Source organism: Sander lucioperca, chromosome 10 (genome assembly GCF_008315115.2).
Source record: "Sander lucioperca isolate FBNREF2018 chromosome 10, SLUC_FBN_1.2, whole genome shotgun sequence".
Classification (NCBI taxonomy): domain Eukaryota; kingdom Metazoa; phylum Chordata; class Actinopteri; order Perciformes; family Percidae; genus Sander; species Sander lucioperca.
The window spans coordinates 14324159-14350964 of NC_050182.1; the positions used below are offsets into that span (position 1 = coordinate 14324159).

The 26806-nt window shown below is 38.4% G+C and overlaps 3 protein-coding genes and 1 long non-coding RNA gene across 8 annotated transcripts; 2 read left to right on the plus strand and 2 right to left on the minus strand.

The window, feature by feature from the left end:
• The first annotated feature begins 416 nt into the window (after positions 1–416).
• Positions 417–13857, plus strand: LOC116035967 (high affinity immunoglobulin epsilon receptor subunit beta-like). 3 transcript variants are annotated; one of them, XM_031279353.2, is made up of 7 exons: positions 417–565; positions 8488–8682; positions 9249–9371; positions 10141–10197; positions 10922–11137; positions 12044–12166; positions 13470–13857. In XM_031279353.2, the coding sequence occupies exons 2-7, from the start codon at positions 8506–8508 to the stop codon at positions 13533–13535; spliced, it is 762 nt and encodes a 253-aa protein (XP_031135213.1). In that variant the 5' UTR covers positions 417–565; positions 8488–8505; the 3' UTR covers positions 13536–13857. The 3 variants fall into 3 exon arrangements, with proteins under 3 accessions (XP_031135213.1, XP_031135210.1, XP_031135211.1); XM_031279350.2 differs by lacking the exon at positions 417–565 and adding an exon at positions 608–640; XM_031279351.2 differs by lacking the exon at positions 417–565 and adding an exon at positions 608–640 and having other exon boundaries at positions 13473–13857.
• Positions 13858–14904: 1047 nt separating this feature from the next.
• Positions 14905–18965, plus strand: LOC116035973. Of its 3 annotated transcripts, none has more exons than XR_004101509.1 (5): positions 14905–15374; positions 16464–16527; positions 17668–17786; positions 18496–18553; positions 18874–18965. It is a non-coding gene; the product is annotated as an uncharacterized LOC116035973 (long non-coding RNA). The 3 variants fall into 3 exon arrangements; XR_004101508.1 differs by lacking the exon at positions 14905–15374 and adding an exon at positions 15446–15509; XR_004101510.1 differs by lacking the exon at positions 14905–15374 and adding an exon at positions 15446–15509 and having other exon boundaries at positions 18499–18553.
• LOC116035971 lies at positions 17111–23337 on the minus strand. Its single transcript, XM_031279357.2, has 8 exons — positions 23246–23337; positions 21927–22017; positions 20489–20668; positions 20195–20305; positions 19803–19859; positions 18817–18981; positions 17642–17758; positions 17111–17375 (listed from the first exon to the last, which is right to left on the minus strand). Exons 3-8 carry the CDS (start codon positions 20657–20659, stop codon positions 17313–17315), a joined length of 684 nt encoding a protein of 227 aa, XP_031135217.1. The 5' UTR covers positions 20660–20668; positions 21927–22017; positions 23246–23337; the 3' UTR covers positions 17111–17312.
• A 91-nt stretch (positions 23338–23428) lies between these two features.
• Positions 23429–26515, minus strand: LOC116035972. Its single transcript, XM_031279358.1, has 7 exons — positions 26454–26515; positions 25430–25592; positions 25224–25334; positions 24905–24961; positions 24625–24795; positions 24142–24261; positions 23429–23746 (listed from the first exon to the last, which is right to left on the minus strand). The coding sequence occupies exons 2-7, from the start codon at positions 25568–25570 to the stop codon at positions 23669–23671; spliced, it is 678 nt and encodes a 225-aa protein (XP_031135218.1). The 5' UTR covers positions 25571–25592; positions 26454–26515; the 3' UTR covers positions 23429–23668.
• Between the last annotated feature and the right edge of the window lie 291 nt (positions 26516–26806).

A 26806-nucleotide genomic window follows, 5' to 3' on the forward strand; every position in this document is an offset into this window, starting at 1 on the left:
AATGATTTTCCATCTCAATGTCTTTGTATTTAGTGTAATGCTGCCTTAATGTGGTCCTTATCAATACATTGTTGGAATAAGTACACAGATTTATTAGTTTAGGTAAAGTAGCAATACAACAACACATCAAAATCGTCCAGTAAAAATACTGCATTTAAAATCTTACTTCAGTAAAAGTACTATTATTAGTATATACATATCTACTATGCTACTTGATATTCTGAATGCTTCTTACACATGTATGAAGCTGTGTTGATATCAATATTATAGCACAGATAGAATCCACTCGGTTGCATAAAAAGATTTTTTTAGGTCGTAAAAATACTATAACTAAAAACAATCAACGCGGAGTATTCACATTTATCATTGTTTAACGAAATAATCAGCAAAGGGTTAAGTTTCTTTATATTTTCCAGATAAGGGGAGGTACTTCTGGTAACAGCTCTGCCTCTTCTTCCTGATTTCAGGACAATAATAACTGTGCAACAGCCATACAATCAGCCAGGCCTTGTCAGGCAGAGTACATTCGTTCAGGTTGTTCTTCTACTCTAACAGACACAAACATGTAAGTCTTTTTGTCATGTTTGTAAAGGACCCTATTCAATTATAGACAATCCTTATTATGGTCCTGTACTGCTATGTAAGTGAACCTATAGCCCTACATTTAAGATATTTAGTGCTCATAAAGTGTGTTTTTGGAAACTTATCAGGAGAGAAAATGTGTATCTCAGGCGAATATTAACTATTAAAAGTACGATTTAATCGGATGATGTATGGCAGATTTGTATTAAAATCAATGCAAGCCATGTAAACTCCAAGATGGCGTGTAACTTCTTCTTCGCTCACAGACTGCAGGGCTCAGTGCTTTGGGTTTTTTTATATAGCAAGCTGGTGACTAGAATGCATATGATGCAGTTTTGTTTGATCACTGGGTGGAGCATTGACACAGGAAATGCATATAGGCTAACCTAAGGAGCTGAGAGATTCAGCAGACTGTTGGCACTGAACAAATGGCTTTCAACTGCATGTACCGTCCACTCTCTGCGGTTCATTGACAATTTTAACATTTTTTGGGACCGCAGACATCTTTTTAAAGCAGATGGACTTTTCCTTAACAAGCCAGGAGTAAAGCTGTTCACCTCTAACCTACTTTACTTTCTGCACCACACATCTGCTCCCTTGGCCAAGGACACAGGACAAGATAAATCAACACAAACAAAACAAGAGGAAGACACAACAAAGTGCGGCAGTGATCCACCACAGCCCCCACCTGAGCAAAGATTTGACCATGGAGGACCTCAGAGCGGAGACGAGAAATCTCAACCCCCTTCACCCGTCCAACACTCCTCAAACCCCCTTACCAACACCGACGCCTTTGAGGATCCATCGCTCTCCCCATTCACCCTTTCCCCTGTTTCCCCCTGCCACATGTTGGGGTTCACTGACCGGATGGAGCAGCTGGTAGATGCTGGAACCAAGTTTACCCCACTACCTTCTCCCATCACTCGCCCCCAGCATCAAACTGACCCTGTTTGGACTCAACCACTGAAAGTAAAACGCCAGGCACCTCTGCCCCCTCAAGGATGGCAGCTAACTCCTTCTCAACAGACTGATAAGTATGCTTGTGTACAGAATGAAACAAGCTTTAACTGATATGTGCTGAGCCCAGGCTGCATGCCTAGTGGCACTCATGACTCTTTCCAGGACAAGCCTGGGCCCTGTGTATTCAATTCTTCGTCAATCTATGTTGTGATAGGTAATAGAAAAAGAATGGTGAATCTGCTAAGTAAGAAAAAGAAGCACTTAACTGCCAACTTAGCAAATTTAGCATCCATTCCTCGTCAGCCACAGCCTGTCCCAAAAAACGAGACAGATAATTATTTTAACACACTAACATTAGCCTTACTAAACGTCAGGTCTTTGGCGGGTAAATCATTTTTAATCAATGATTTTATTATTAAACAAAATCTTGATTTTATGTTTTTAACTGAAACCTGGTTAGACCATAATAACAGTGATGCTGTTCTCATTGAGTCAGCTCCCCCTAACTTCAGTTTTATGAGTGAGAATAGAGTGAATAAGAAAGGAGGTGGAGTCGCCATTTTGTTTAACGACTCGTTCCAATGTACTCAAATAGCTTATGGAAACTTTGCTTCTTTTGAATATGTGGCTCTTCAGCTAAGGTCCCCCTCTCGACCTATATTTCTAATTATCTACAGGCCACCTAAATACTGTGCATCCTTTTTTGACAACTTTAGTGGACTGCTGTCTTTAATCTGTATTAACTTTGACTGTGTAGTTATTGCTGGTGATTTCAACATTCATGTTGACAACCCCCAGGATAGAGGGACAAAAGAACGATGTTGTATTTTTGAGAACTATGGACTGACTCAGCATGTGACGGAGCCCACACACAACAAGGGGCACACTCTGGACTTGATTATCTCGAAGGGTTTGAACATTTCCAAGGTTGTGGTGACTGATGCTGCTCTCTCTGATCATTCCTGTGTTTTCTTTAATGGCACTATCTCTGTGCAAAAAAGTGTCCAAACAAAGTTAATAAGAAAACGGTATATCACTGAAAACACCAGTGAAACATTCATTCAGCTTTTCTCGTCCACACCCACCCTCTCAGGGGTCTCAGTCACTGAGCTTGTAGACAATTTAAATTGTAAAATTACAAATGTTATTGATGCCATTGCTCCCATTAAGGTAAAAACTGTCTCTGATAAGAAAAGATCTCCATGGAGAAATGCCATACTGGTAAGAACAGAAAAAAGAGAGTGTCGAAAAGCAGAACGCAGGTGGCGAAAAACTAATCTCCAGGTCCACTACAACACTATAATTTGGAACTGAGGAATGCAAGGCGGTCCTTCTTCTCGGACATTATTGCCAAAAACAATAATAATTCACGTGCTTTGTTTGCTACTGTCGATAGGTTAACAAACCCTCCAGTACCAGTAGCATCTGAACTTTTATCCACAAAGGCCTGCAATGATTTTGCCACCTTCTTCAATGACAAAATTCAGAAAATTAGACAAACAGTCAGTGCTTCCATATCGAGTACAGGGTATGTGTTGTCACAGTATCCAGGCAAAACAGATTCCAATATGACCCAATTTCATATGATTAACCGTAAAAACCTGGAGGACATTATACAACATCTGAAAACCTCCTCCTGCTGCCTTGATATTCTACCAACAGGCCTTTTCAAAAATGTTGCAAATTGTTTGGCTACAGATCTTCTACAGATTGTAAACACGTCTCTTCTATCAGGTATCTTCCCACAGGCCCTGAAAACTGCAGTCATTAAGCCACTCTTAAAAAAGAACAACCTAGACACGTCACTAATGAGCAACTATAGGCCGATATCAAACCTTCCATTTTTAAGTAAAATCATTGAAAAAACGGTTTCTCAACAACTGAACCTTTTCTTGTCAGTAAACAACAGTTTTGATGCCTTCCAGTCGGGTTTTCGACCACACCACAGCACTGAGACAGCTCTTGTTAAAGTCGTTAATGACATCCACTTAAACACAGATAGTGGCAAAATTTCAGTCTTGGTATTACTTGATCTCAGTCCTGCATTTGATACGGTCGACCATGACATATTACTAGACCGATTGGAAAACTGGGTTGGCATTTCTGGCTCAGTACTAAAGTGGTTTGAGTCTTATTTAAAGAATAGGGACTACTTTGTGTCTATAGGGAATTATACATCTGAGCATACAAATATGACGTGCGGAGTTCCCCAAGGCTCAGTTCTGGGGCCTCTCCTGTTTAACATCTACATGCTTCCACTGGCTCGAATTATGGAAAACAACAAAATAAGTTACCATAGTTATGCGGATGACACACAACTTTATATAACCTTATCGCCAGGGGACTATAGTCCAATACAACAACTGACTAAGTGCATTGAACAAATTAACGACTGGATGTGCCAGAACTTTCTTAAATTAAATGAAGAAAAAACTGAGGTGGTTGTTTTTGGAGCAAAAGAGGAACGATTAAAAGTCAGCACTCAGCTTCAAACGATAATGTTAACAACAACAGACAAAGCCAGAAATCTTGGTGTAGTCATGGACTCAGACCTGAATTTTAACAGCCACATTAAGACAATTACAAAGTCAGCCTATTGCCACCTTAAAAATATATCAAGGGTTAAAGGACTTATGTCTCAGCAGGACTTGGAAAAACTTGTCCATGCTTTTATCTTCAGTAGACTTGACTACTGTAACGGAGTCTTTACAGGTCTCCCTAAAAAATCAATCAGACAGCTGCAGCTGAACGCTGCTGCTCGAGTCCTCACTAAGACCAAGAAAGTGGATCACATCACGCCAGTACTGAATTCTCTACACTGGCTTCCAGTGCCTCAAAGAATTGATTTCAAAATACTTTTGTTGGTTTATAAATCACTAAACGGTTTAGGGCCAAAATACATTTCTGATCTGCTAGTACACTATGAACCACCCAGACCTCTCAGGTCGTCTGGGACAGGTCTGCTTGTTGTCCCCAGAGTCAGAACTAAACAGGGGGAAGCAGCATTTAGTTTTTATGCTCCACATATCTGGAACAAACTCCCAGAAAACTGCAGGTCTGCCGCAACTCTCAGTTCTTTTAAATCAAGGCTGAAGACCTATCTATTTGATGTTGCCTTTCTTTAAATAACTGTTCATTTGTTATACTGAAGTTGCATTGTTGACACTGTATGACAATCTATATAAGCATATAAAGAGAAATTCCTATTTTATCTGCTTTTATATATTTAACTGTTTTAATTGCTCTTCAATGTTTCATTTCTTATACTGCACTGTAACTTTTATTCTTGTATTTTATCTGTTTTAAATTTTTTATTCTGTTTTCATGTAAAGCACTTTGAATTGCCCTGTTGCTGAAATGTGCTATACAAATAAAGCTGCCTTGCCAAGCTGCCTTGCCTACATTTATACACCAAACCTACAGTAGGCCTAGGCCTAGCTAGGCTATGTGCAGAACATTGTATGTTATTTCAGAAGTGAAAGAATGGCTTTTGTTGTGGATTTGCTTTACCCTGAGCTCGCTCACTCGCTCGTCTGCTACGGATCCACTCATGACAACGTAGCCGGCTGATTCGCGCGCCTGACTGACTCGCGCAGGAGCTTGCGGGTCGTCGAGGACTCGTGAGTCATCGAGAAATCATGGATCTTCGAGGGCTCATGAGTTCTCAAGTGGTCTGCGAGCTTGCAATGTTTCCGGCTCTGAGTCTGCGGGTCGGGAACTGTCTCTCTGCTTACTCAGTTGCTTGAGTTGACTTGTGAAGTTGTAGTTGCCTACGAAATTGTAAGTTATAAAGCTTTTGTCAGCTAAGATGGCTAAGACTAGTAGTAGCTAATGTTGCAAGAGGTTTGTGTGTGGCGCTGTTATCATTTTAGATTGAATTGTAGTAGGACTCAACTGATCCGAGTTAATGATATTAGAGACTCGCTACTCATGAGTTATATTAAAGAGTCGGGTTAAAGATCCGAGTGAATCACGACTCAAACAGGTTTATTCTGTATTGCGTTCATCTATTTATTCTCCTGTAGATCGGCTTTTCTAATTATATCTGAGTCAGCACACATGTAGCCTAGGCATAATTTACTCTTCCCTCCTCTTTTGCATCTTTTGTTGAGGAAGTAACCTCCTTAAATGTGCATATGACAATTATTCACCTCAATGATACATTATTCATTTTAATGAATGAATAAACCCCTGGACTGTAATATTTCAGATGTTTGAGCAAGATTTCTGCTCATGTTCAAAACTTTGTGCACATTCAAAATATATCTGTGTTCTCTGTGATTTGGAGGAGTCGTGATATTTTGAGAAAAATAAAGTTATAATAGGCTATTACAAGAATAAAGTCACAATATTTCAGAAAATAATCTACCTGCACCATAGTCTGCAGTGCATTACGTGATTGCTCTGCTGATACGGTAGATCTCAGACCTTCTGACAGACACAGAGCCCCGTTTGAGACTCTAGTCTCTGAATGACACAAAGTTTAGGGAAGTGGCTGTACGCCGGCTGTATCCATAGACAGTATATAAGGGCTGTATCTATCCTGTTTCCGTTACAATTTTGCGGGGACCAATCACAAACTGGGTAACCCAACTGGCACGCTCTTAGTGGGTTTAACACAATGACGATAGAGAAGCGACCAAGCAGCTTCTTGTTTACATTCAACATAGCGGCCACCGCCACCGAAGCGCTGCAACCCATTGATGCCGCTGTCGCTGCTACGTCACCCGGATCGTTGGTCTGATTGGTTGAAGGACTATCCAATTGCGTACAGAGTCATTTGAACTATGCCCGTTGATCACGCCTCTTGTGCAGAGAAAATACAGAGCAGACTCCCCAGACTAATGTTCAATCTTAAAAGATTGAGCTTGGTCTGGTGATAGCCAGACTAAGTGCCCCTAGCACTCCCATTCAAAAGGCCATTTGACCGAAAAACAAGAATAGGGTAAATCTTAAAAGTGGCCATCTTAAGTATGCTTTTAAACGAAAGTTTGACTTGGGTACATTCACAAAAACACCCTAGGTTGCATTTTGGCGAGAGTTAGGCTTTAAGAGAACGTGCACACTCGGTTGATATTTTTTTACACAATTATCTAGAAACTAATGCAGACTTATAGAAGAGCCATGCAGATCCTCCCTTCATGAAGGTCATTATGTAATGGTCAGTTTTTGTTTAAACTATTTTAGAGATATTTTGAATCAACTAATGGTTATTTTGGAGGATGTGGTGCGGTAGAACTGTATTGCATCCTACAGAGAGGTGTTTCTGTTATTTAGCCTATACCAAAAACCCACCAGCTATTTGGTGATTTGGAATGGCTTATAAATTACCAGTGATGATAGGCTTACTGGCCTATAAGTAAGGTAGTCACTAAAGTAGCCATCCACGGATACAGTTAATCCTAAAATTCACTGTGCCACATCTATGTGAAAAGATGATTTATAAAATCTTGCCATCAATTATTGTTTTCATAGCTTGGTATTCTATGCAAAAAAGGTATATATAAAGGCTTTAGGCCGCCCTACACTTTATTGTAGGCCCAGTTTAATATGCAACTTCATTTGCTACAATATATGTAGTAGGGGGTTCCTGCTCCGTCTCTCTTTCAGTTCAGGAGTCCTTGGCTTAAAAACATTGAAGACCCCTGATCTAGACCTTCAGTATTGTACTTCCCTAAAGTTTGGGGAATCATAAGAGACAGATCTCGCTCCACCAATCATATTGGTCATTGAGTCCGACTGACCGCCTTCCAATTCAACATGTCAAATCGGCCCAAATGAAGGCCGACGGCTCCTCCGACTGACGACGGCACGGAACACACCAAACAGAATGTTTGACGGCCGATAATCGGGTTGGTGTGTCAGGGCCTTAAGGGGTCCTTGGCTTAAAAACGTTGAAGACCCCTGCTCTAGACATTCAGTATTGTACTTCCCTAAAGTTTGGGGAATCATAAGAGACAGATGTAAAAAAGAAAAGGGACAATCAAAACCGCAGAGCTCGTGATATCCTGAGTTCTTAGTATGGGTCAAACTCTAAAAATGCTGAATCGTGCAATTTCTAAAATGCAACTTGATACATAGGCTACTTTATTAGATCTTTCCTGCCTGGTAAATGCCACTTCCCTAGTTTATAATGAGGGCTTTGTGTTAGAAACTTTAAACCTTGAACCTAATCAGACATAGCCCTGATGGGTTATTTTTTCAGACTTTAGAAAGCTCCCTCCAGAGCCATTAGACATTATACAACTGCTTCTGCAGGCTCTGCAGCACTCCTCCTGCTAACTAAACTGATCTTTTTATGCAGAATTTGTGGGGTGCCCCTTTAACTTCAATCACTATCACACCTCTTAACTTAAGTCTGTAAAGCCTAAGGTGTGATGCTGCTAAAAAAGACCACACATGGATTAAAACAAAGCCTAGGAAGAACTAAAATAGGGCTGTCAGATCATTCAAAAATCACTACTTAATTTTGTAATAAATTAATAATAATCGTTTAGATTTTTTCAGGCTTTCGATTCCAATCAACCACCAATTTATCAACACAAAACGTTTTTGTAAGTAACAAGAGAACATACATAGTTTTTAAACAATATATTACTATAATAGTTACCATCAATTATCCCCAATCATTATGATTCACTGTTTTATGCACTATGGTGAAAACTGTGTTGTGCTATTCGAGTTTAACAGCCCGAGTTGTAACAGTTAGAGATTTGGAAACTTGGCAGTGAGCTTACCATAAAAATCCCTCCCAGCTTCAGGACCAAATCGGCCGTTTTATACAGCTGTGGAACAGCGGGTCTGGGAGAATAGAAGACAAATCAGCACGCATACTTTAACGTTAAGATTCAGCAAATTGTTATTTAAAGGTCAAATAATCAGCAACATCAACCATGATCTGATACAGTAAAATCTAAAGTTTCTTTACTCTCTTGTTTCTTTCAGTCTACAGGAGCAGGCAAGATGTCTGTGACCATGACCAAGGCCGATGGGATCACGGTGTTCACTGTGACCTCTGACCCTCAAAGTGTTTATCCTCCTCTGTGTCAAATCCTCAAAAGCCTTTGCTACAGCCCTGTGTGCTGCTCTGTGTCTCAGCACCTGAGAAGGGTCCAGAGAACTTCTCAGTCAGTACTGGGGGTGAGTTACAACCTTTATATGTGTTTAAGTTGTCCTGTGAACTTCAGCTTTAAAAGCTTGTGTATGCTTGCTCTGTACTTTCTCTTTCCCCACTCAATTCTGATTTCAACTTAGAGTAAATCATCTATTTTTGATCTACTTTTGGTGAAGCCAACACAGAAGTGGCAAAAACTGCAGTTCCTGGAATGGCTACTTGAGGCTGGCTCCAAAAGGGAGTCAATCTCCATAGACCCCCATGTTAAAATGCTCAACTTCACAGCAGAAATGAACATGTTTACGGCCCGGTACAAAAAACGGTTTTGGTCTCTGTAGCTAATTTCCCTTTATGACAACTGTACGAGGAGTGAATTTTATTATAAAACTCAACCGTTTAAATTATATTAATATATCTAATGTTATGTTTATATAGGAAAAGCTTCATATAAAAAAAAAAAACACTAGGAAACTATGGGGGAAAGTGATCCAACATAACAACAATTGCAGCACATGGGTGCTCTCCAATTACCTTGAACAGTGTCACCTGGTAACTGCTGTTAGCTGTTCATGCTGTGTTTCCTCCTGCACAGGCTCTGCACATTATGGTTGGGTTGCTCAACATCTGCCTTGGAACGATACTCTTTTGCAGTCTAAGTGGCTATTGGTATGGTCCATTGGATCCACCCGGATTTCCTTGTTGGCTTGGAGGATTGGTAAGAAAGATACTGCTGCATTTGTTCTTTTGTGTCATAACTAAAGTCCAAAATAATTTTCCTTGCAAAATTTACATCTGTAAACTCCCAAGCCTCTCCCAACGTTTGAGTGAAGACAAATACAACTTCACAAGTTGGGCTGCTCAGTTGATTCCAAGGAGAACCACCTAACAGCTGTCTCATACAGTACAGTGTAAATTAAGACTGATCTCACTTTGCAATGCCAAATTATATTAAATGCATAAAATTCACTACAGAGTTCCGAGTCCAATCCAAGCATATTTTAACTGATCGGTATTAGCTACGCTTTTTTGATGTTGGACTACCTTACAGAATTCTGAATATTGTTATTGGACATCTTAATCTCTTAGTTCTAAGATGACATTGAACAGTACCGGTTGCTTTGCCTCTTGTCTGCCAGTGTGATTGATGATGAGGGTTACCTAGTTTCCCTCTTGATATTAATAATGTTATAATAATAATATTCTTCTGTATGAGTACTAAGCATCTCAAACAGTTGCTTTTTGTCCTCTCACACAACTAACGTTAGTTACAAGACCTTAATACACTGGCCCACAGTGACTAACGTTATGTGACCCCTTTCAGGCTGATGCAGGACTTGACATGATGAGGGTTACCTAGTTTCCCTCTTTGTGCTCCAAATGCTGTTCACTCAGTCAAAGATACTGTGAATGACATCTATGAATTTTAGTGTTTGTTCGGAAGAATGGAAGTTTAAATATTTTGTTTTCTTTTGTTTTTTCTCTAGTTTATTTTGTTTGGCTCCATTGGCATTTTGTCTGAGAAGTACCCCAGTCCATGTCTGGTGAGTAGTTCAGCCTTAGAACATCCTCATGCTATCTTAAAATTACTTCTTTCATTTTTATTGTCAACTTACACTTTGGTTTTAGTTCAAGACAGATAAAATGGAGGCTAATTTTGTTCTTGGTACAGAATATACACACCCACATTGACTCACATTAATATAGTATGTATATTAATTGGAAAGGGCAGAATATAGGTTCAGTGTCTTGCTCCAAGGCACTTTGTTAGAGTTGCAGGGTGTTTTTAAAAGTAACCAGCCACACCATTATTATTATACTAGCCTGTATGTGTGCATATATTGGCATATATACATATTTTTGTATGTATATATAAACATATTATTATTTTTTTATTTGATTTCCTTTTTTTATCCATTTAGGTATTTATTTACTTATGTATGCATGTAGGTAGGAAAAAAAAGGTTTTTATTTTATATTTATTTATTTTTCATAAATACTTTTTCTTATCTAAGGGGGGGGGGGACAAAATATAGAACGAGGGGTATTGAGGTAATGTTGGTTTTGAACAGTGTTAATCATATAAAGTGTAATGTTATTACTCTGTGTCATGAACAACAAGAAAGAACTGGAAATGTCATGGATATATATGCAATAATCTGAAAAAAAAAGTAACCAGCCACACAGCTGTTATTAGTGTAAAGGGTAAGATAGTCGGTGACTTTTAAATTCCATGAATATTTATTCTAATATTGTCTTTTATTTTAGGTCATCGTCAATGTGATCCTGAATCTAGCAGGAGTTGCTTTTGCCTTTACAGGCATCGTACTCTCCAGCATAGGTATGGCAACCATTTACATGTGGTGGATGTGTAACAATTACGACGATAATTACTATTCAGGCTACAGCAGACAGACTACAACTCCTACTCCTGGGAAGGACATCATGAGGGAGAAATGCTTGGAGGGCAAAGAACTGGCTCTGGTAAGTGTGGAAAATGTCATCTCAGCTGTCAAGTTGTACAACCTCATGATTGGAAAATGGAGGGCTTTAATTATTATTGTTGATGAATTAATTAGTCCACCGACAAAAATCGATCACCAACAATTTTGATCATCAATTATTGTTAATTTGTCACTATCAAACAAAAATGCCAAACACAAGCTGGTTTCAGCTTGTGAAATGTGAGGATTTGCAGCTTTGCTCTGTTTTTATGATTGTAAACTGAATATTTACAATATTTTGGTCGCAGCCCAAAATAAAAGTCTATTAAAAATACAAAAAATAAGCCACACTTGAATGTAGTGGGTCAAGTAAGAACCAATTACAGTATACTCATTTTATTAAAGTGCTCATATTATGCTTTTTGGCTTTTTCCCTTTCTTTATTGTGTTATGTATCTTTTTTGTGCATGTTATAGTGAAAAAGCCCAAAGTCCACCCCGAAGGGACTTACCATCTCCAACAGAAAACACTGTTCACAAACTGCTCCAAACAGCTCTATTGTAGTCCAGCCTTTACTTCTGTGTCGAACGTGCGTCACTTTGTAACACGTTATAATGCTCGCCTAGCTGCTAGAGCACGCCCTCATACTCAACTGACTAGCTAGCAGTGCTTATCTATCTACTGCACATGTGCGACTCCCAACAAAGATGGAACAGAAGTGAGATGTCTCACTCTGTAGCTAAAACAGAGAGCTCAACACACAGGGTGAAAAGAGGAGCTGCAGCAATGTGCAGTACGACAAAAATATGGTGTTTTTTGAAAATTAAACCATGTAAACCTGTTCTGATATAACCTCTAAATACAATTATGAATCTGAAAATGAGCATAATATGAGCACTTTAAATCTATACAGAACAAACAAATGTGTTTCTTTGTGTCCAACCAGATGCTTTTGAGAAGCATGTATGCTGTGCTGATTGTCCTGTCAGCCCTGGAGCTCTGCCTCGCCATCAGCTCTGCCGTCATGGCGATCAAGGCTCTAAAGAGCAGTGAGAAGGGAGAAAAGGAGGTAGAGTTTACTAAAATCACATTTCACTGTTAAACCTGTTGTTCATCCAGGTTGACTGAACACAACCACTTTATTTCTTTTCTTTTTAAGTCCTTTGTTGTTTATATGTTGTATGTGTCAACAGAGCTAACTTTCAACTTTCAAATGGTGCCCCATTTGTAAGGAACATGCATTTGTGGGATGAGCAGCAGCGCTGAGTATGTGGGTTGCGGCCATGAAAAAATTGCCAAATCTTCTCTGTCAATGCCAAACAGCTTATTCTGCCATAGACTTGTTTGGTGTTTGGTGGATTGGATGATTGAAGTTTGAAAAAACAAGACATATTGGCAATTTAACAATTTATTCAATTCACAAACAGGAGCCTCAGTAGCGTGTGGAAGAACCATACACAGGCACAACAGCCTGACACCTCCTCCTCATGCTGGTCACCAGCCTGGTCACACACTGCTGGGGGATGGCATCCCATTCTTCAACCAGCATTTGTCGCAAGTCAGCCAACGTGGTTGTGTTGGTCACTCTGGCACGAACAGCACACCCAAGCTGATCCCACAAGTGTTCAATGGGGTTGAGGTCAGGACTGCTGGCAGGCCATTCCATCCTCTCCACTCCCACATTCTGGAGGTAGTCTCTGATAAACCCTGCCCTGTGGGGGCGAGCGTTGTCATCTTAGAGGATAGAGTTCGGTCCCAGACTGTGGAGATATGGGATTGCCACTGGTTGCAGAATCTCATCTCTAAAGTGTCAATAGCAACAGCAAAATAACCTGTTTGGCAATGGTAGAGAAGATTTGGCAAATTTTTCATGGGCGCAACCCACATACTCAGCGCTGCTGCTCATCCCACAAATGCATGTTCCTTACAAATGGGGCACCATTTGAAAGGGAACTAAACAGGCTTTCCAACGGTATAAGAGTTATTGCCAAAAAGCATTGTTACCACAGAGAAATAATCTACCATACACAAATTTCCGTACTTTTTGTGCTAAGTTTATTTAGTGTGCAGACACTAGATTGGTATTGATCCTCTCATCTAACTCTCAGTAAGAAAGTGAATATGCTTATTATGTTAAATGTTTAACTTTAAGAACTGCCAAGTTGTATTTTTTTCCACATTCTAAATTTCACAATATTAAAAAGAGTGGTAACAGAAACGTAAACAAAAATAATTATTCAACAGCGTATCCCTGTAGGAAATAGGACAGCAGTACAGTTCATGAGTGTATGTAATGTGTAAATATGTTGTTAAAGATTTGAGAATGTTCACACCTTTTTATTGACCTTACAATGTTATTTTTCATTTTTCAGAAGACTGGTGACCCAGAACTCTACAAAACACTGCTGGAGGAAGTCACCTGTAACCCCACAGTCTGAATGAAAATGTAATATATGTAATGTCAATGATTTAGTCAAATTCAGGTGGTATGTTTAAAAATACTTGCACTTATATTTTGATGATGAGTATGATTTTCAATCGAATAATGTGCCTTACGGTCAGCTTGTGTAGGTAAAAGGGAGATTCATGAATGTGAGTGTGTGACATTGATGGACAGATACGTTTTTTGTTTGCTATTTTACAATATTAAGTCATGTTAAAAAAAAATTCATCAAAATTGTTGACGTTTTGTTGTTTGTGCTTCTGCTGTGTACTTTATAATAAACCTTAAAGCCTGACACGAAAATTGAATCAGTTTAATAACTAGTTGTGCTCTTTGTGTACAAATAATAAATCGTAATTATTGCTAAGTAAGTAAGTAAGTAAATAAGTGCTCATATTATGCTTTTTGGCTTTTTCCCTTTCCTTTATTGTGTTATATATCTTTTTTTTTGTGCATGATATAGGTTTACAAAGTGAAAAAGCCCAAAGTCCACCCCAAAAGGGACTTACAATCTCTAATAGAAAACACTGTTCACAAACTGCTCCAAACAGCTCTATTGTAGTCCAGCCTTTACTTCTGTAACAAACGTGCGTCACTTTGTAACACACGTTATAATGCTCGCCTAGCTGCTAGCGTGGCACGCCCTCATACTGCTTCTGACTGGCTAGTAGTCCTTACCTGGGTACTGTGCATGTGCAACTCCCAACAAAGATGGAACAGAAGTGAGATGCCTCACTCTGTAGCTAAAACAGAGAGATCAACACACAGGGTGAAAAAGGAGCTGCAGCAATGTGCAGTATGACAAAAACATGTTTTTATAAATTTAAACCATGTAAACCTATTCTGGTACAACCTCTAAATCAATTATGAACCTGGATATGAGCATTTCATGAGCACTTTAAGGGAAGTGTATTCATTAAAAAATAACTGCTATTTAGGAGCAAAGAAGGCATATCATTTCTAGATCTGTTTTTATTATAGTGGTGAAACTGTACTTAACGTTACAACTTTTTAAACAGACTGATTTGAATTCATCATTTTCAGACTAATGTTATATGACGGAATGAAGACTAAATTCTGATGAACAACACACAACAGTGATGCAAACTGACACAAACAATCCAGTTTCTTGTGTTCTTTCAGTTATATTACAGTTTAGGTTTTACAATTGGCTCTAACATGAAATTAGCCAAATCCCCAGGAACGTGGTTAACCAAACGAGGAAAAAATACAAAGTGGGGTCATCACACACATACTGTCCGTCATATGTTGTTCAATCTAGCTAAACAATAAAGAAAATCTATTTGTTAATGGACATGAAGCTAGGCTATATTCTAGCACCATTTACTAGGTGCTTAATTTTATGTTACTCACCCTCGTAGTTGTGGACGTAACTTGATATGTCCCACTTCAAAGCTTTCTCCCGTTTCCTGATGGGTGCAGGTGAAAGTGCGTCGACCATTCTGTGCACATTGTTGACATATAGTAATAATAAAGCGATGGACGGCGTCAGCGCGGGTAAATAAACTCGGTTACAGAGCAGCCGCCCGCAACAGACGTTCTAACGTAAAGCAAACGCACCCTCAACAGGGCAGGGATCATTTCATTGGTGAACACTACAGCTGACATTCTATTAGTTGGGGAATTTTGATAGGATTATAACCATAGACTGTTAATACAGTGTATGATTGTAACACAAAAAAAATCCGCAGGAGAAATCTGAGAGAAGATTTGCAAGCGTGCAAAAGCAGCCAAAGTGCGAGAAGGGCCGAAGCTGAGAGCAGGAAATCTGTACAAGTGTAGCAGAGTTAATAATTCCACTTGCCATTAAAAGGTAACTTTTCATTTGGCTAGTAGTTTCCATATGAGACAGGCTTTTTCTGTAACATGAGCATCTATTGGTGATATTCTGCAGACTTTAGGGTAAATTCTTACAAACCATCACCAGTCTGCAGTAGCCTGTTTCATGGTAAGTCACATAATACTGAGCTCCACAGTTATAGTTAGGTAAATGTGTTCATTGTGATAACATGTTAGTATGCATGTAGTATATCCACACGGAAGGTCTCAAATTTTATAATAGAGACCAGTTTTGTTTTGTTTCTTTTGTTTTAACTTAAATGAAAAAGCTCACCACGTTGTGCTAGCTTGCTAGTCTGGTTAGCCTAGCTTAATAACCTAACCTTTATGATACAACCGTGGCAACAGTAAACTGAATAATTTCTGTTTTAATTTTAGCTAACTGGAGCTCTTTATAGCGACGAATGTTATTGTGAAACACTGTTCTGCTATTTATCAGGTACAGTTGTCTACTTTTGTGATTTCATACTGGTATTTTGTTAATGTCGTGTAATACTGTTAACCAGTCTGCAGTAGCCTGTTTCATGCTAACTGGAGCCCTAATTAGCGACGAATGTGATTGTGAAACACTGTTCTGCTATTTATCAGAATAAACGGCTGTCATAGCCAACGAAGAGCGACGGCTTCGTCTGTAACACAACGCAAGAGAGAGAGTACACACTCGCTACACAAGCAACAACATATGAGTCCAAGCAGAAAGTTTGAGCACAAGCAGAGCAAATCAAAGCGCGAACAGTAACTATTTGAGTGTGAGAGCAAGGTTTTGAGGGAAATTATTACAAAATCTGAACGTAATATCAGTGAGAAATGCTCTCAAATTGAAAGAATGCGCTCTTGAATAAAGATAGGAATATAACTCCATAATAAGTAACATACATCATATATCATCATCATACCAAATGTTGTTTTTTTTTAGCATTTTTAAAATCGCTCCCTTTATCTTAAAAAAGAGAAATGTCAAAACTGGATACCTATTCTTGCCAGAAAACATTAAAAAACATGTATTCATTTTTTATCTCTGCATATTGAAGTCTTGTTTCTTGTAATATGGGCATACTTGCAGGTACAGAAAGCATGAAGCAGACGAGGGAATCCAAGGGAAGTCCAACAGACATTAAAACAGGCAGGTAACACATTTCAGAATCTAGGTTTCAGGTAACAGACAACGGATCGCAGAAAACACAGACATGAAGAGCATGGCAACTTTGACAAAATGGCCGTGAGCGAGTGAGAATGGGCGGTCTGAATATCTACAGGGCTGATGAGGAAGGAGAGAACAGGTGTGTAGATGGGTGGGGGGGGGGGGGGCAGTTAGGTGATGGGGAAAGGAGTCCGAGGGCATCTGGTGGATGGATGAGAAATGGCAATGGAGGGGCCTGGGGAAGAGAGAATGTGGCACGAGAGGAGGGACAGACTGGGACAGTTTCTAGTGGAGTCAGTCCACCATAATGATTCTTGATGTCAGGACTGCTGCTCAGTGTGTTTGAGGATATGGAAAGCACAGCTTATACATCCATCCTGTGCAGTTAGATCACTTCTTCCTTGAACTTGAACTGCCATAAAAACGCTGGTACAGATTATGGTGCTTTAATTGAGCAATACACTAAAAACCTACACTTTCAGTTACCCCTTGTGGTAAATATGCACATAGTTATCTGCTGAGATTTTAAAATATCTGGCTTTACCAATACAGCTGAAATGTCTCTTTGGGGTTTTTTATTTTAGCATGTTGAATGTTTTATTAAATCAAGTTTACTTCAAAAAGTTATTGACAAGCAGAAAGAACTTAAACGCAGAAAAACGTGTCCTTATGTGATACAAATCAGTTTGATTACTTTCAGAAAGTGAGTGTAAAAGCACAAGTATTACAATGCCTCAAAGTCATGCTTCCATGTGCTTAGTTAAGTTGATTTTAGGCACAAGGATTGGTCAGGAGGACTGCATTCAACTGTTGCTGCTGATCTTCAACATCACCCTGTTTGCACAGACACAAAAATGACATTTCATGAAGCAAAAACAGATTAAAGTTGAGATTTTTGACAGTGTCACTCCACTGAATTTAAAACTGTGAAAATACTGCCCCAGAAATGCAGCAAAATGTAATCCCCACTACAACAACTACAGCTGTTATTGCTGCTCATACTACTAATACTTTGCTTCAGCTTTCTGAATATACCACCCAGCTGTCCTCTAATTCATGTGGACTGTGTACATTGTGTGCATTGTCTTCTTGATTCTTACCTCTTCCTTCTGTCTGTTGACCACAGCCTTGATGCCCAGAACAGCAAAGCTGATACAGACACACAGTTGAAGAACAGCCAGGACGATCATAGTAATGTCCATGGTTGTCAACAAGCGCTGACATAGACAAGAAATAAAGAAAGAGGTCAGATTCGTTCAAAAAGGATTTTCTAGTAGTAGTTTCTAGTAGTAGTTTATTTTGAACATATAAAAAAAAAAAAAAAAAAAATATATATATACATACATATATAAAATTAAAATGAAATATAAATAAGGACATGTACTTATCAGCACAATCTACCAAAATTATTATAAGTAATTCAAATAAGAAATTCCCATGTTCAAAAAGGAGCAGGAAGAAGTTCATAAACAAACTTTTCTAGTCCTACCCCCTTTCTCTATTTTTATCCTTTAGTTAAATACAAAACAATTCAACACAATTCTTCTTTACATACACGTACACCGTATATCTACCTACCTACAGCTCAATATACCCATGCACACACAGACACAGATGCATACATACATGCATACACACACATTTACATTTTATTTTTCTTCTTTCTTTTCCATCTATTTTCTTCCTTTCCGTCTATCTATAGTAAATCAAATAATAACACATCCATACTAAACCATACAGTTATTTTTTTTTTGTTTGTTGTTTAGTTTTAACTTGACTGTTCCTTCATTACCATGAACACACACACACACACAGTAGTTTATTGTGACTTAATCCCACATACAGCATCTTGCTGCAGTAAAAACTCACTAAAGCTCCAATTGTGTATTAATCCGCAGCTGTAAAATAAATGTATTTGTGCACCATTTATTTATTTATAAATGTATGTCTTCAGTAGGAACGAATGAGCTTGGGGATGATGAGAGCCACAGACAGGGAAGAGAAGTTGGAAGGTATTGAGAAACTTTTTTTCGACGTTTTTGACGCCTTTTTTTCACAGTTTGTTTTTGCTTTTTACAACGTTTTAAATTGTAAAATTTTTCTTCTACACATTTTCAGCGCTTATTTCTACGTCCCATTTTTTCTGATATAAAACAAAAATTAAAAACGGGTCAATGTGACCCAAAGTCAACACAAAGGTTAACGTTGGTTTTCTTTGTTGACAATAAGAAGACTGTAGCATAAAACCAGCCTTATCATTTGAAAGCATGCTTACCTGCACATAATATGCCACATGTTCACAGTCGCCATAATAACTGCGACCAATGTACAGGTCACACATCCTGATGGCAGGGGCATCTGCCAGGTCTTTGGCATTCAGCGCGATGGCAACAATAGCAAAGACAGATCCGACTATGTTCACAAAAGCGGCAAAGCCCACCTGAAAGAAAAGAGTCCATTCTCTTGATTATTTTGACTTCATAGTGTACATTTTTCTTTTTGTTCAAAAAGTGGACCTTTTGCAGTTTTTCCCTCATTTTGTATTTAATTATGAGGTTCAAATACTTAATTTTGATGTCCTTGGCCTCACATATTTTGCTATATGTGCATAAAGTTAGTTGCGTGGATTGTTGATACGTTAGACATTAGATTGTTACTTGTCGCGTGCCAGTTAACACATGAACAGAAGTGGTGCTTTAAACAAGATCAGGGCTTCGGTTTAGATTATTTATATTTCATGGGGATTCAAATTATCGACAGACATTATTTAATAAGACACTTAAAAAAACTGATTAAAATGATGGACGTTTGGCAGTGGGGTGGGGGGGGTTAAACCACCCGAAACCCCCATGCCTACGGGCCTGTCTTTGTTCTTTCACAAGCTGCATCACTGGCAGATTTAACATAGAGGTGTAAGTGATGCTCAGCCACACTTCTCGCAGTGAATACACACATATCAAGTTAAAGAAGAATAAAAAGTAAAAAATATAAGAAGAAATTGTTGGTCAGATTATTACTGTTGTACAGGGTTGTTTTTTTTTTAACCAGACTGCGAGGGGATAATTTGGTTTTACCGATTGATTTATCCACGTAAACGGCTCTTTCACAGTGTGTCATGGGTTATTCAACTGATGATGAGATATTAAATTCATTACAGTGATTTAAGAAGGTGGTATGTTACTGTAAAGGGTGCTTATTCAGACATGAGACCAGCAGCCATAACATAAGGGGGTGCATGTCTGAGAGGGCCTTTTTACTTACCAAGCAAATAGAGGAGAACCGGCCGGCAAGAATGGACATGATTCCAGCTATGATGAACTGAGAAAGAGGGGACAGCTCAGTTAAAATAATTACAATTATTAACACAGTTTTCACTTGTTTCTTTTAAATATATTATAAGAAAGAGAAATAAACAAAAATCTATGTAAAAACAGTAATACTTCCATGAACAGAACCAGAAGATGTTGTTATATCTTATAGGAAATCCTAAATCATTTCAATCCATTTGAAAAAGTTATGGCAATTGAAAAAGACATCAGGAAATTATATTTATATATAAAGATATTTTTTACTCTTTAGTATGGCTTTAGTACTGTTGAGCAAAATAAATAAATATGCTCTCAAAGTAAACAAAAACAACAATGTTATTTTACCACAGCACCCAGCCAGTAAGCAACTCCCAGGCTGGTCAGATCCTTGGGATACATGTATGTTCGTCCTGGCACCAGTCCGATGTTGAACAGGCCCACCATGATCTGTATAGTCTGTAAAAAAAAATCAAAACAATTAAATATCTCTGTCTTAACATCTTAAGACCACCAGTTAATACTGCACACGAATAAATCAATTGTTGAAACGGTTGATTGTTGGAGCAGACGATGCAAGAAGAAAATTCTGTGTGAATAGACAATAAAGTTTGATCTTATCTTAATTTTAGTTTATCTCACCCCAAGAGCTGCAGTCACATTGCTCTGCATCAGCCCCTTGTACGCTGAGCAGCACATGGGACTGTAGCAAAGAGACTTGAGGATCTGACACAGCGGCGGTAACATGCTCTTACTGTCAGCCGCCACAGTCACCACAGTCACTCCTTTGTCTTTGAAAGAAGCGATGGTCATCTCTCACACCTGCAACATGACATGGAGATTCAGAGATGGAAAGTTGGACAGATGGAAAGATACATTACTGTATTAGTCCCAACTGCAGTGTTACAGCAGCCAAGTGAACCAGCCTAAATAAAGTCTAATGGAAACATAGCCTAAATAACAAATATGTTAACTATAAACTGAACTAAAACTAGGACAGGATCTAAATATACACATTGATACTGCCTAGCAATATTCTGTACATGATCAGTGCTAGGGGTGGGAATCACCAGAGGCCTCACCATACGATATCATCACAATACTTATGTCACAATACAATATTATTGAGATTTTTGACATTTTGAAATATTATGCAATTTATTAACTTTATTCCAACTTCAAATGTTTCCCAATTTCAAATTATGTCCCCAAAAGGAAACTTTGTCAACATCTGTTTTATCTAAAAAGATACATTTCTCTGTTTGTTCAGGTGTTTGGTGTTTTAAGCCCCCAACGTTGTAGGCACTAGGATTAAGCAATGGTTAGGGTTAGGTTTGGGTTAAAACGCAACGCAGTGGGCGTTGCGAGGGGCACGGGCACAAGGGGACCACTGGTGTGAAAAACACTTAAAAACCTCCTTAAAAAAACGGGTTCGGTTATATAAAAGCTGTTTAAAAGAAGGCCAGATTAAAAGCAGGTTAAAAGAACCACTGGACAGGATGGAGAGCGGGAGATTAAAACTTTAAATAACAGGTCACCTCCACACCTGCCCTGGTCTCTCTTCTGGAGACATTACAAAATAAATAATTGAAATAAATTAAAAAAAAAAAAAAAAAAAATATATATATATATATATATATAGTTATGAAAATAAATAGCCTGGCGTCACAATACAAAAGAATTTCTATTCCAATATTAAAGACATATTATTTAACCTCAAAAAATAAAATAAAAACATATAAAGGGTCTAAAATACTGTCTGAATTACTTGCCCTTGAAGTTAAGGTTAGGGTTAGGGTTAAGGTTAGGGTTAGGTGCCTTGAAGTTGACGGTCGCAGCGCTGCCTTGAAGTCGACGTTGGGGGCTTAAAACACCATCGAGCATTTGTTCATCTCACTTCAATTTTATTGCTGCAAAATGGGATTGTCAAGCAGACAAACTGACCAACACGTATATAAAAATAGATCGACATTTGGTGTCTGACTGTGTATCGATACAGTATTGCCATGAAAATATCGCGATACTATGCTGTATCGATTTTTCCCCCTAATCAGTGCAATTCTAGTATAACCAACCTTACCTTGTATTGGTACGGCAAGGTAGCAACACACGTGTGTGTTTGTTGAACTAAGGGTTAGTGTATCTGTCTCAAAACAGTAAGTCACTTGTATCTGTGGAAGGAATGTTTTGTTGAAGAAAACTTAATTTTCATATGGAAGAAAAGAAAACAGATGATTATGGTGGTGGATTTCATGCGGCAGGCAGAAACACACACACACACACACATTCACACACAAGTGATAACTGCACTTTTCTGCTCTTTGTGGGGATTTTATACATGTTGTCCGAGGTGACCAAAAAGCGAGGGGATTATACACGTCGGTTTCACAAGGACAAAAGGTGACGTAAGTTTGGGGCTTACTATAGATAAGAAAAAATTACACCTCAGTGTTACTTTTGTTACTATTGTAATTGTATTGTAATAGAGTCCCTTGATAGTTGGTAGTAGGTTTGACTCCCTACTAGGCTGAGTTCTTCTCACAACAACTAACTACACAGGGGTCTGATAACCAGTGTAGGCTTGTCTCAACACAGAGGTTATTACAGAAATACAGGCAAATAATTCAGAACACACAAAAACAATATCAGGGTAAAATAATAAAATAACTGTATGATAGGCTATATTTTCTTCTACATTTTGATTAACCAGGGGCGGGGCTGGAGGGGTGGAATCTGATGCTGGTGGTGGCCACACCTTTTGTTGTTGGAATGTCAATCAAACGACAAAAATACACAAAACAACTAAAAAGAGACAGATAACTATATATATATATATATATATATATATATATATATATATATATAGCTATACCAGTTGTTATTCAAGTTATTTGATAGGCCACCTGTGATAAGGTTCACAGCAAGTAGGCCATGGCATCTATCATGATGTTAAAAGTAAATTTTACAGGTTTAGGCACAACAGGTTTTGTGATTTGGACGAAGGGAAGTTTAGTTTACAGTATTGCACTTTGTTGTGTTTGCCATCTCAACCTCTTGTCCTAAAGCTAACACAAAAAAGGACGCAACAGAAACTTTCACAAAAATGAGGAATCAGTTTCTTGAATGTCGACCAACACACACACACACACACACACACACACACACACACGTGTTAAAATGTTTAAATTTATATAAATAAATAAATAAAATAAAATCAAGTTTATAACATATTTCTTTCCATAACTCCCCTTTCTCTTGCAGACCATAAAAACATGATAACCATTAACAGAATATACATATCACCCAGTTCAGCGATCAATAAACAGGTTGTCTTATTGTGAAGTTCAAGTTATCGTCAATGAGGCTATGTGTTTATTTGTGTGTGTGCAGAGAACTCACCTGGGTCCGTGGCTACAGAGTTATAACTGGGACCGTCTGGTTTGTCGATGATGATTTCAGGTAGAAGCAAACAAACTGATAGGCAACTTCCTGTTGCACGTTTGGTTTCTTCAAAATAAAAGCGTCCGTACCAACATATCTCTTCAAATGTAATTTGCACACACAAACACCCCATGATGACATGAATAGAATTTCATTAGTGAAACATTACAAAGGAAGTAGTCAACAGCAGTGTCTTTTTAGACAGTTTTCACCATTTTACATGTTTTAATTTAAGCAATTTTACTTTAAAAATAGATAGAAAAAAACATGCTGACTAAAAAAACATGTCCTTGTGACATAAAGCAGTTTTGATTACTTTCAGCAGTTGAGTGTGTCAAAGCACAAGCAGTACAAGTATTCAAAGTCAGTAATTTCATGTGTTTAGTTGAGTTCATTTTGAGCACCAGGACCAGTCAGGAGGACTTCATTCAACTGTGGATGCTGATCTTCAACATCCCCCTGTTTGAACAGAAAAAAAATGACTGTTAATAAAAACAGAATACAGTACAAGACATGTGGCTAAATGGTATCCCTACTACAACAACTGCTGCTGTTATTCCTGCAACTACAGCTGGTATTACTGCTCCTATACTTGCTTTAAATTCCTGAATATAATTCAAGTCAAGTTAATTTGATTACAGCCCAATATCACAAATTACAAATTTGCCTCAGAGGGCTCTCTTAATCCTTTGACCCTTGCATCAGATAAGGAAAAACTCCCTAAAAAAAAACAAAAGACACCTCAGGGAGAGCAACTGAGGAGGGATCCCTCTCCCAGGATGGATATACCACCCAGGTGTACGCTACTTCATGTGTACTGTGTGCAGTTTGTGTATTGTCTTCTTGATTCATACCTCTTCCTTTTTCATGTCACTGCTCAGAGACTTGATGCCCAGAATAGCATATCTTATACTGACAAAGAGCTGAAGAGCTGCCATGGCGATCAGCGTGTTGTCCATGGATGTCAACACAGTCTGATGGATGAGAAAAAATGTTTTAAACTCAATTTAATTGAACAAAAATAAATAAATTATATATATATATATACATATTAATAGGGGTGGGAAACACCAGAGGCCTCACGATACAATATCATCACAATACAATATTATTTTAAACATAATGAAATATTCTGTGATATATTGCAATTTATTACCTTTTTTCCAATTTCAAATTGAACAACACATATATAATAATAGATCGATATTCGACGTCCATGTATCAATACAGTATTGCCACAGAAAATATTGCGATACTATGCTGTATCGATTTTTTCCCCCCACCCCTAATATTGAATTAGATTGTGTTTTGGAGTTTAGCTTTAGAAGTCTGCTTACCTGGGCAAAGAGCGCAACTTTTCTGCAGTTGTCACCAATTTGATCAGCATTGTTGCTACTGCTCTCACACATCCAGAGGAGAGAGGCATTTCCCAGGTCCATGGCATACAGCACAATGCCAGTAATTGCAAAGATCGCTCCAGCAATGTTCATAAACACAGTGAAGCCCATCTGCAGAGGAAAGATCCTGTCACTTAAAAGTACAATTCAAGCAGTATTTAATAATTTTCTATTTACAGGGCAGTGCATATTTTATTTTGTTAGTCAGTGGAGTACTTACCAAGCAGGAAGAAGGGAACTGTCCAGCCACAATGGACATGATTCCAGTTACGATGAACTGATGAGAAGTCATGCAGCAGACAGTTCATATCAGTGACAATCAAGCAGAAACTATTGTATTTGCTTGCCAGTAGGAATTGTTATCATAAAACAATCTTGCTCTCTTGTGTACTTCACTACTTCTAATTAAAAAAAAAAAAAAATTAAACGGTGTGGAACTTCCTGCATGTGTAAAAGTTTCTCATAACACAGCTAACTCCAATATTGTAAACAAGAGACATTACAGTAATATACTCTAATATTAACAATATCTTTTTTACCACAGCACCCAGCCAGTACGCAGCACCTAAGCTGGTCAAATCTCCTGGATTTGTGCTGGTTCGTCCTGGCCCCAGTCCGATGTTGAACAGGCCCACCATGATCTGCATAGTCTGTGAAAGATTCAAAACAATTGTCTTATACTTGATCAACTTAAGACCACCAGTTAATAGCTGTATGTGAATACATCTATTTTAATTCCTCTCACCCCAAATGCTGTAGTGACACTAGTCTGCATCAGCCCATGGTACACCGACCCGGAGAATAGACTGGAGCAAGGAGTCTTCAGGATTTGGCACGATGATGGAAATATGCTTTTACTGTCAGCCGCCACAGTGATGACAGTCATCTTCACAGTCCTGCACACACAACTGGAACACAAAATGGGAAGATTTTTCTCTATTCCTCTTAACCAATTCTGTTCTTGGTTGAAGCTCTTAAGTCACTCATTTTGTTTTGCTTGTGTGTGTGTGTGTGTGTGTGTGTGTGTGTGTGTGTGTGTGTGTGTGTGTGTGTGTGTGTGTGTGTGTGTGTGTGTGAGAGAGAGAGGGGTGGGTGTTTGTAGAGGAGAATGCAGAATGTCTTAGAGTCTTTAGCAACTGCCAAAGTAAACAGAAAGTCACTGGTATCTATCAACAGCCCTATCAAATCCAAATAAAAAAAATATGCAGGTCTATTACGTCTGTGGTTCTGCTATAAAGCAGCAAGATTACACTTATTGTCCCTCGCTGGAAGTTCTTTATTTAGTAACTCTGAAATATGCTGCAGAGGGTTTAGCTGGAAAAGTAAAAGCACAGTGTGTTTCACTTTTATACCTGCTTATTAAGCTTTCTCTAAGGAGGTGTCTTAGCTACAAACAGTAGTTATTTTAAGTATTTGTCACATTGTTGTAGGGTGCACTTCTATGACATTTAAATGTAGCGCTAAATCTATTGAACCTTTTGCAAAGACATACAAACTATGAAAGTTTCATTATCTGGAGGCTGGTTGTTTTTTTTTCTTTTTCTTCTTTTAAGCAAAAGTTCACTATCTCAGAAAGTGTTTTTTTCTAAACCACTTTCTGAGATATCCCACCACCATATTGCACCTCTTTCTCACCACAGAAACAATATAACATAATTCAATTTTGGCAAACTTTACCAAACTTTTAAAAAATCATTTCAGAGCTCACTTAACATGTTGTCTCCTTTAAGCTATTGTCAGTCATGAGTGTCTTTGTGTCAAGAACTCACCTGTTGAGGGTTTGATGTTGTACCTATGACAGTCTGGTTATTCTGCCAGCAGCCCACGTTCATTATCAGCAACAACAGTGTTACTTTCCATCCAATAGAAGATTTCTTCAAAATAAAAGCCTCATTTCCACAAACTGCAAGCAATAAGCAGTGCTGGAAGAAGCTTAAGAAAAAGTTGCAATGCCACAATTAAATAATACCGTGAAAGACCTGCAGTGGAAATTAGACTTCTTTCACCACAAAGTAACATTAAAAGTTGCCAAGACAATACCACAGAGGCTGAACTATTTTCATTGATTCACTCCCCAATCTGCATGTTAACACCAATTTAATGTAGAGGAACATTTGGTCAG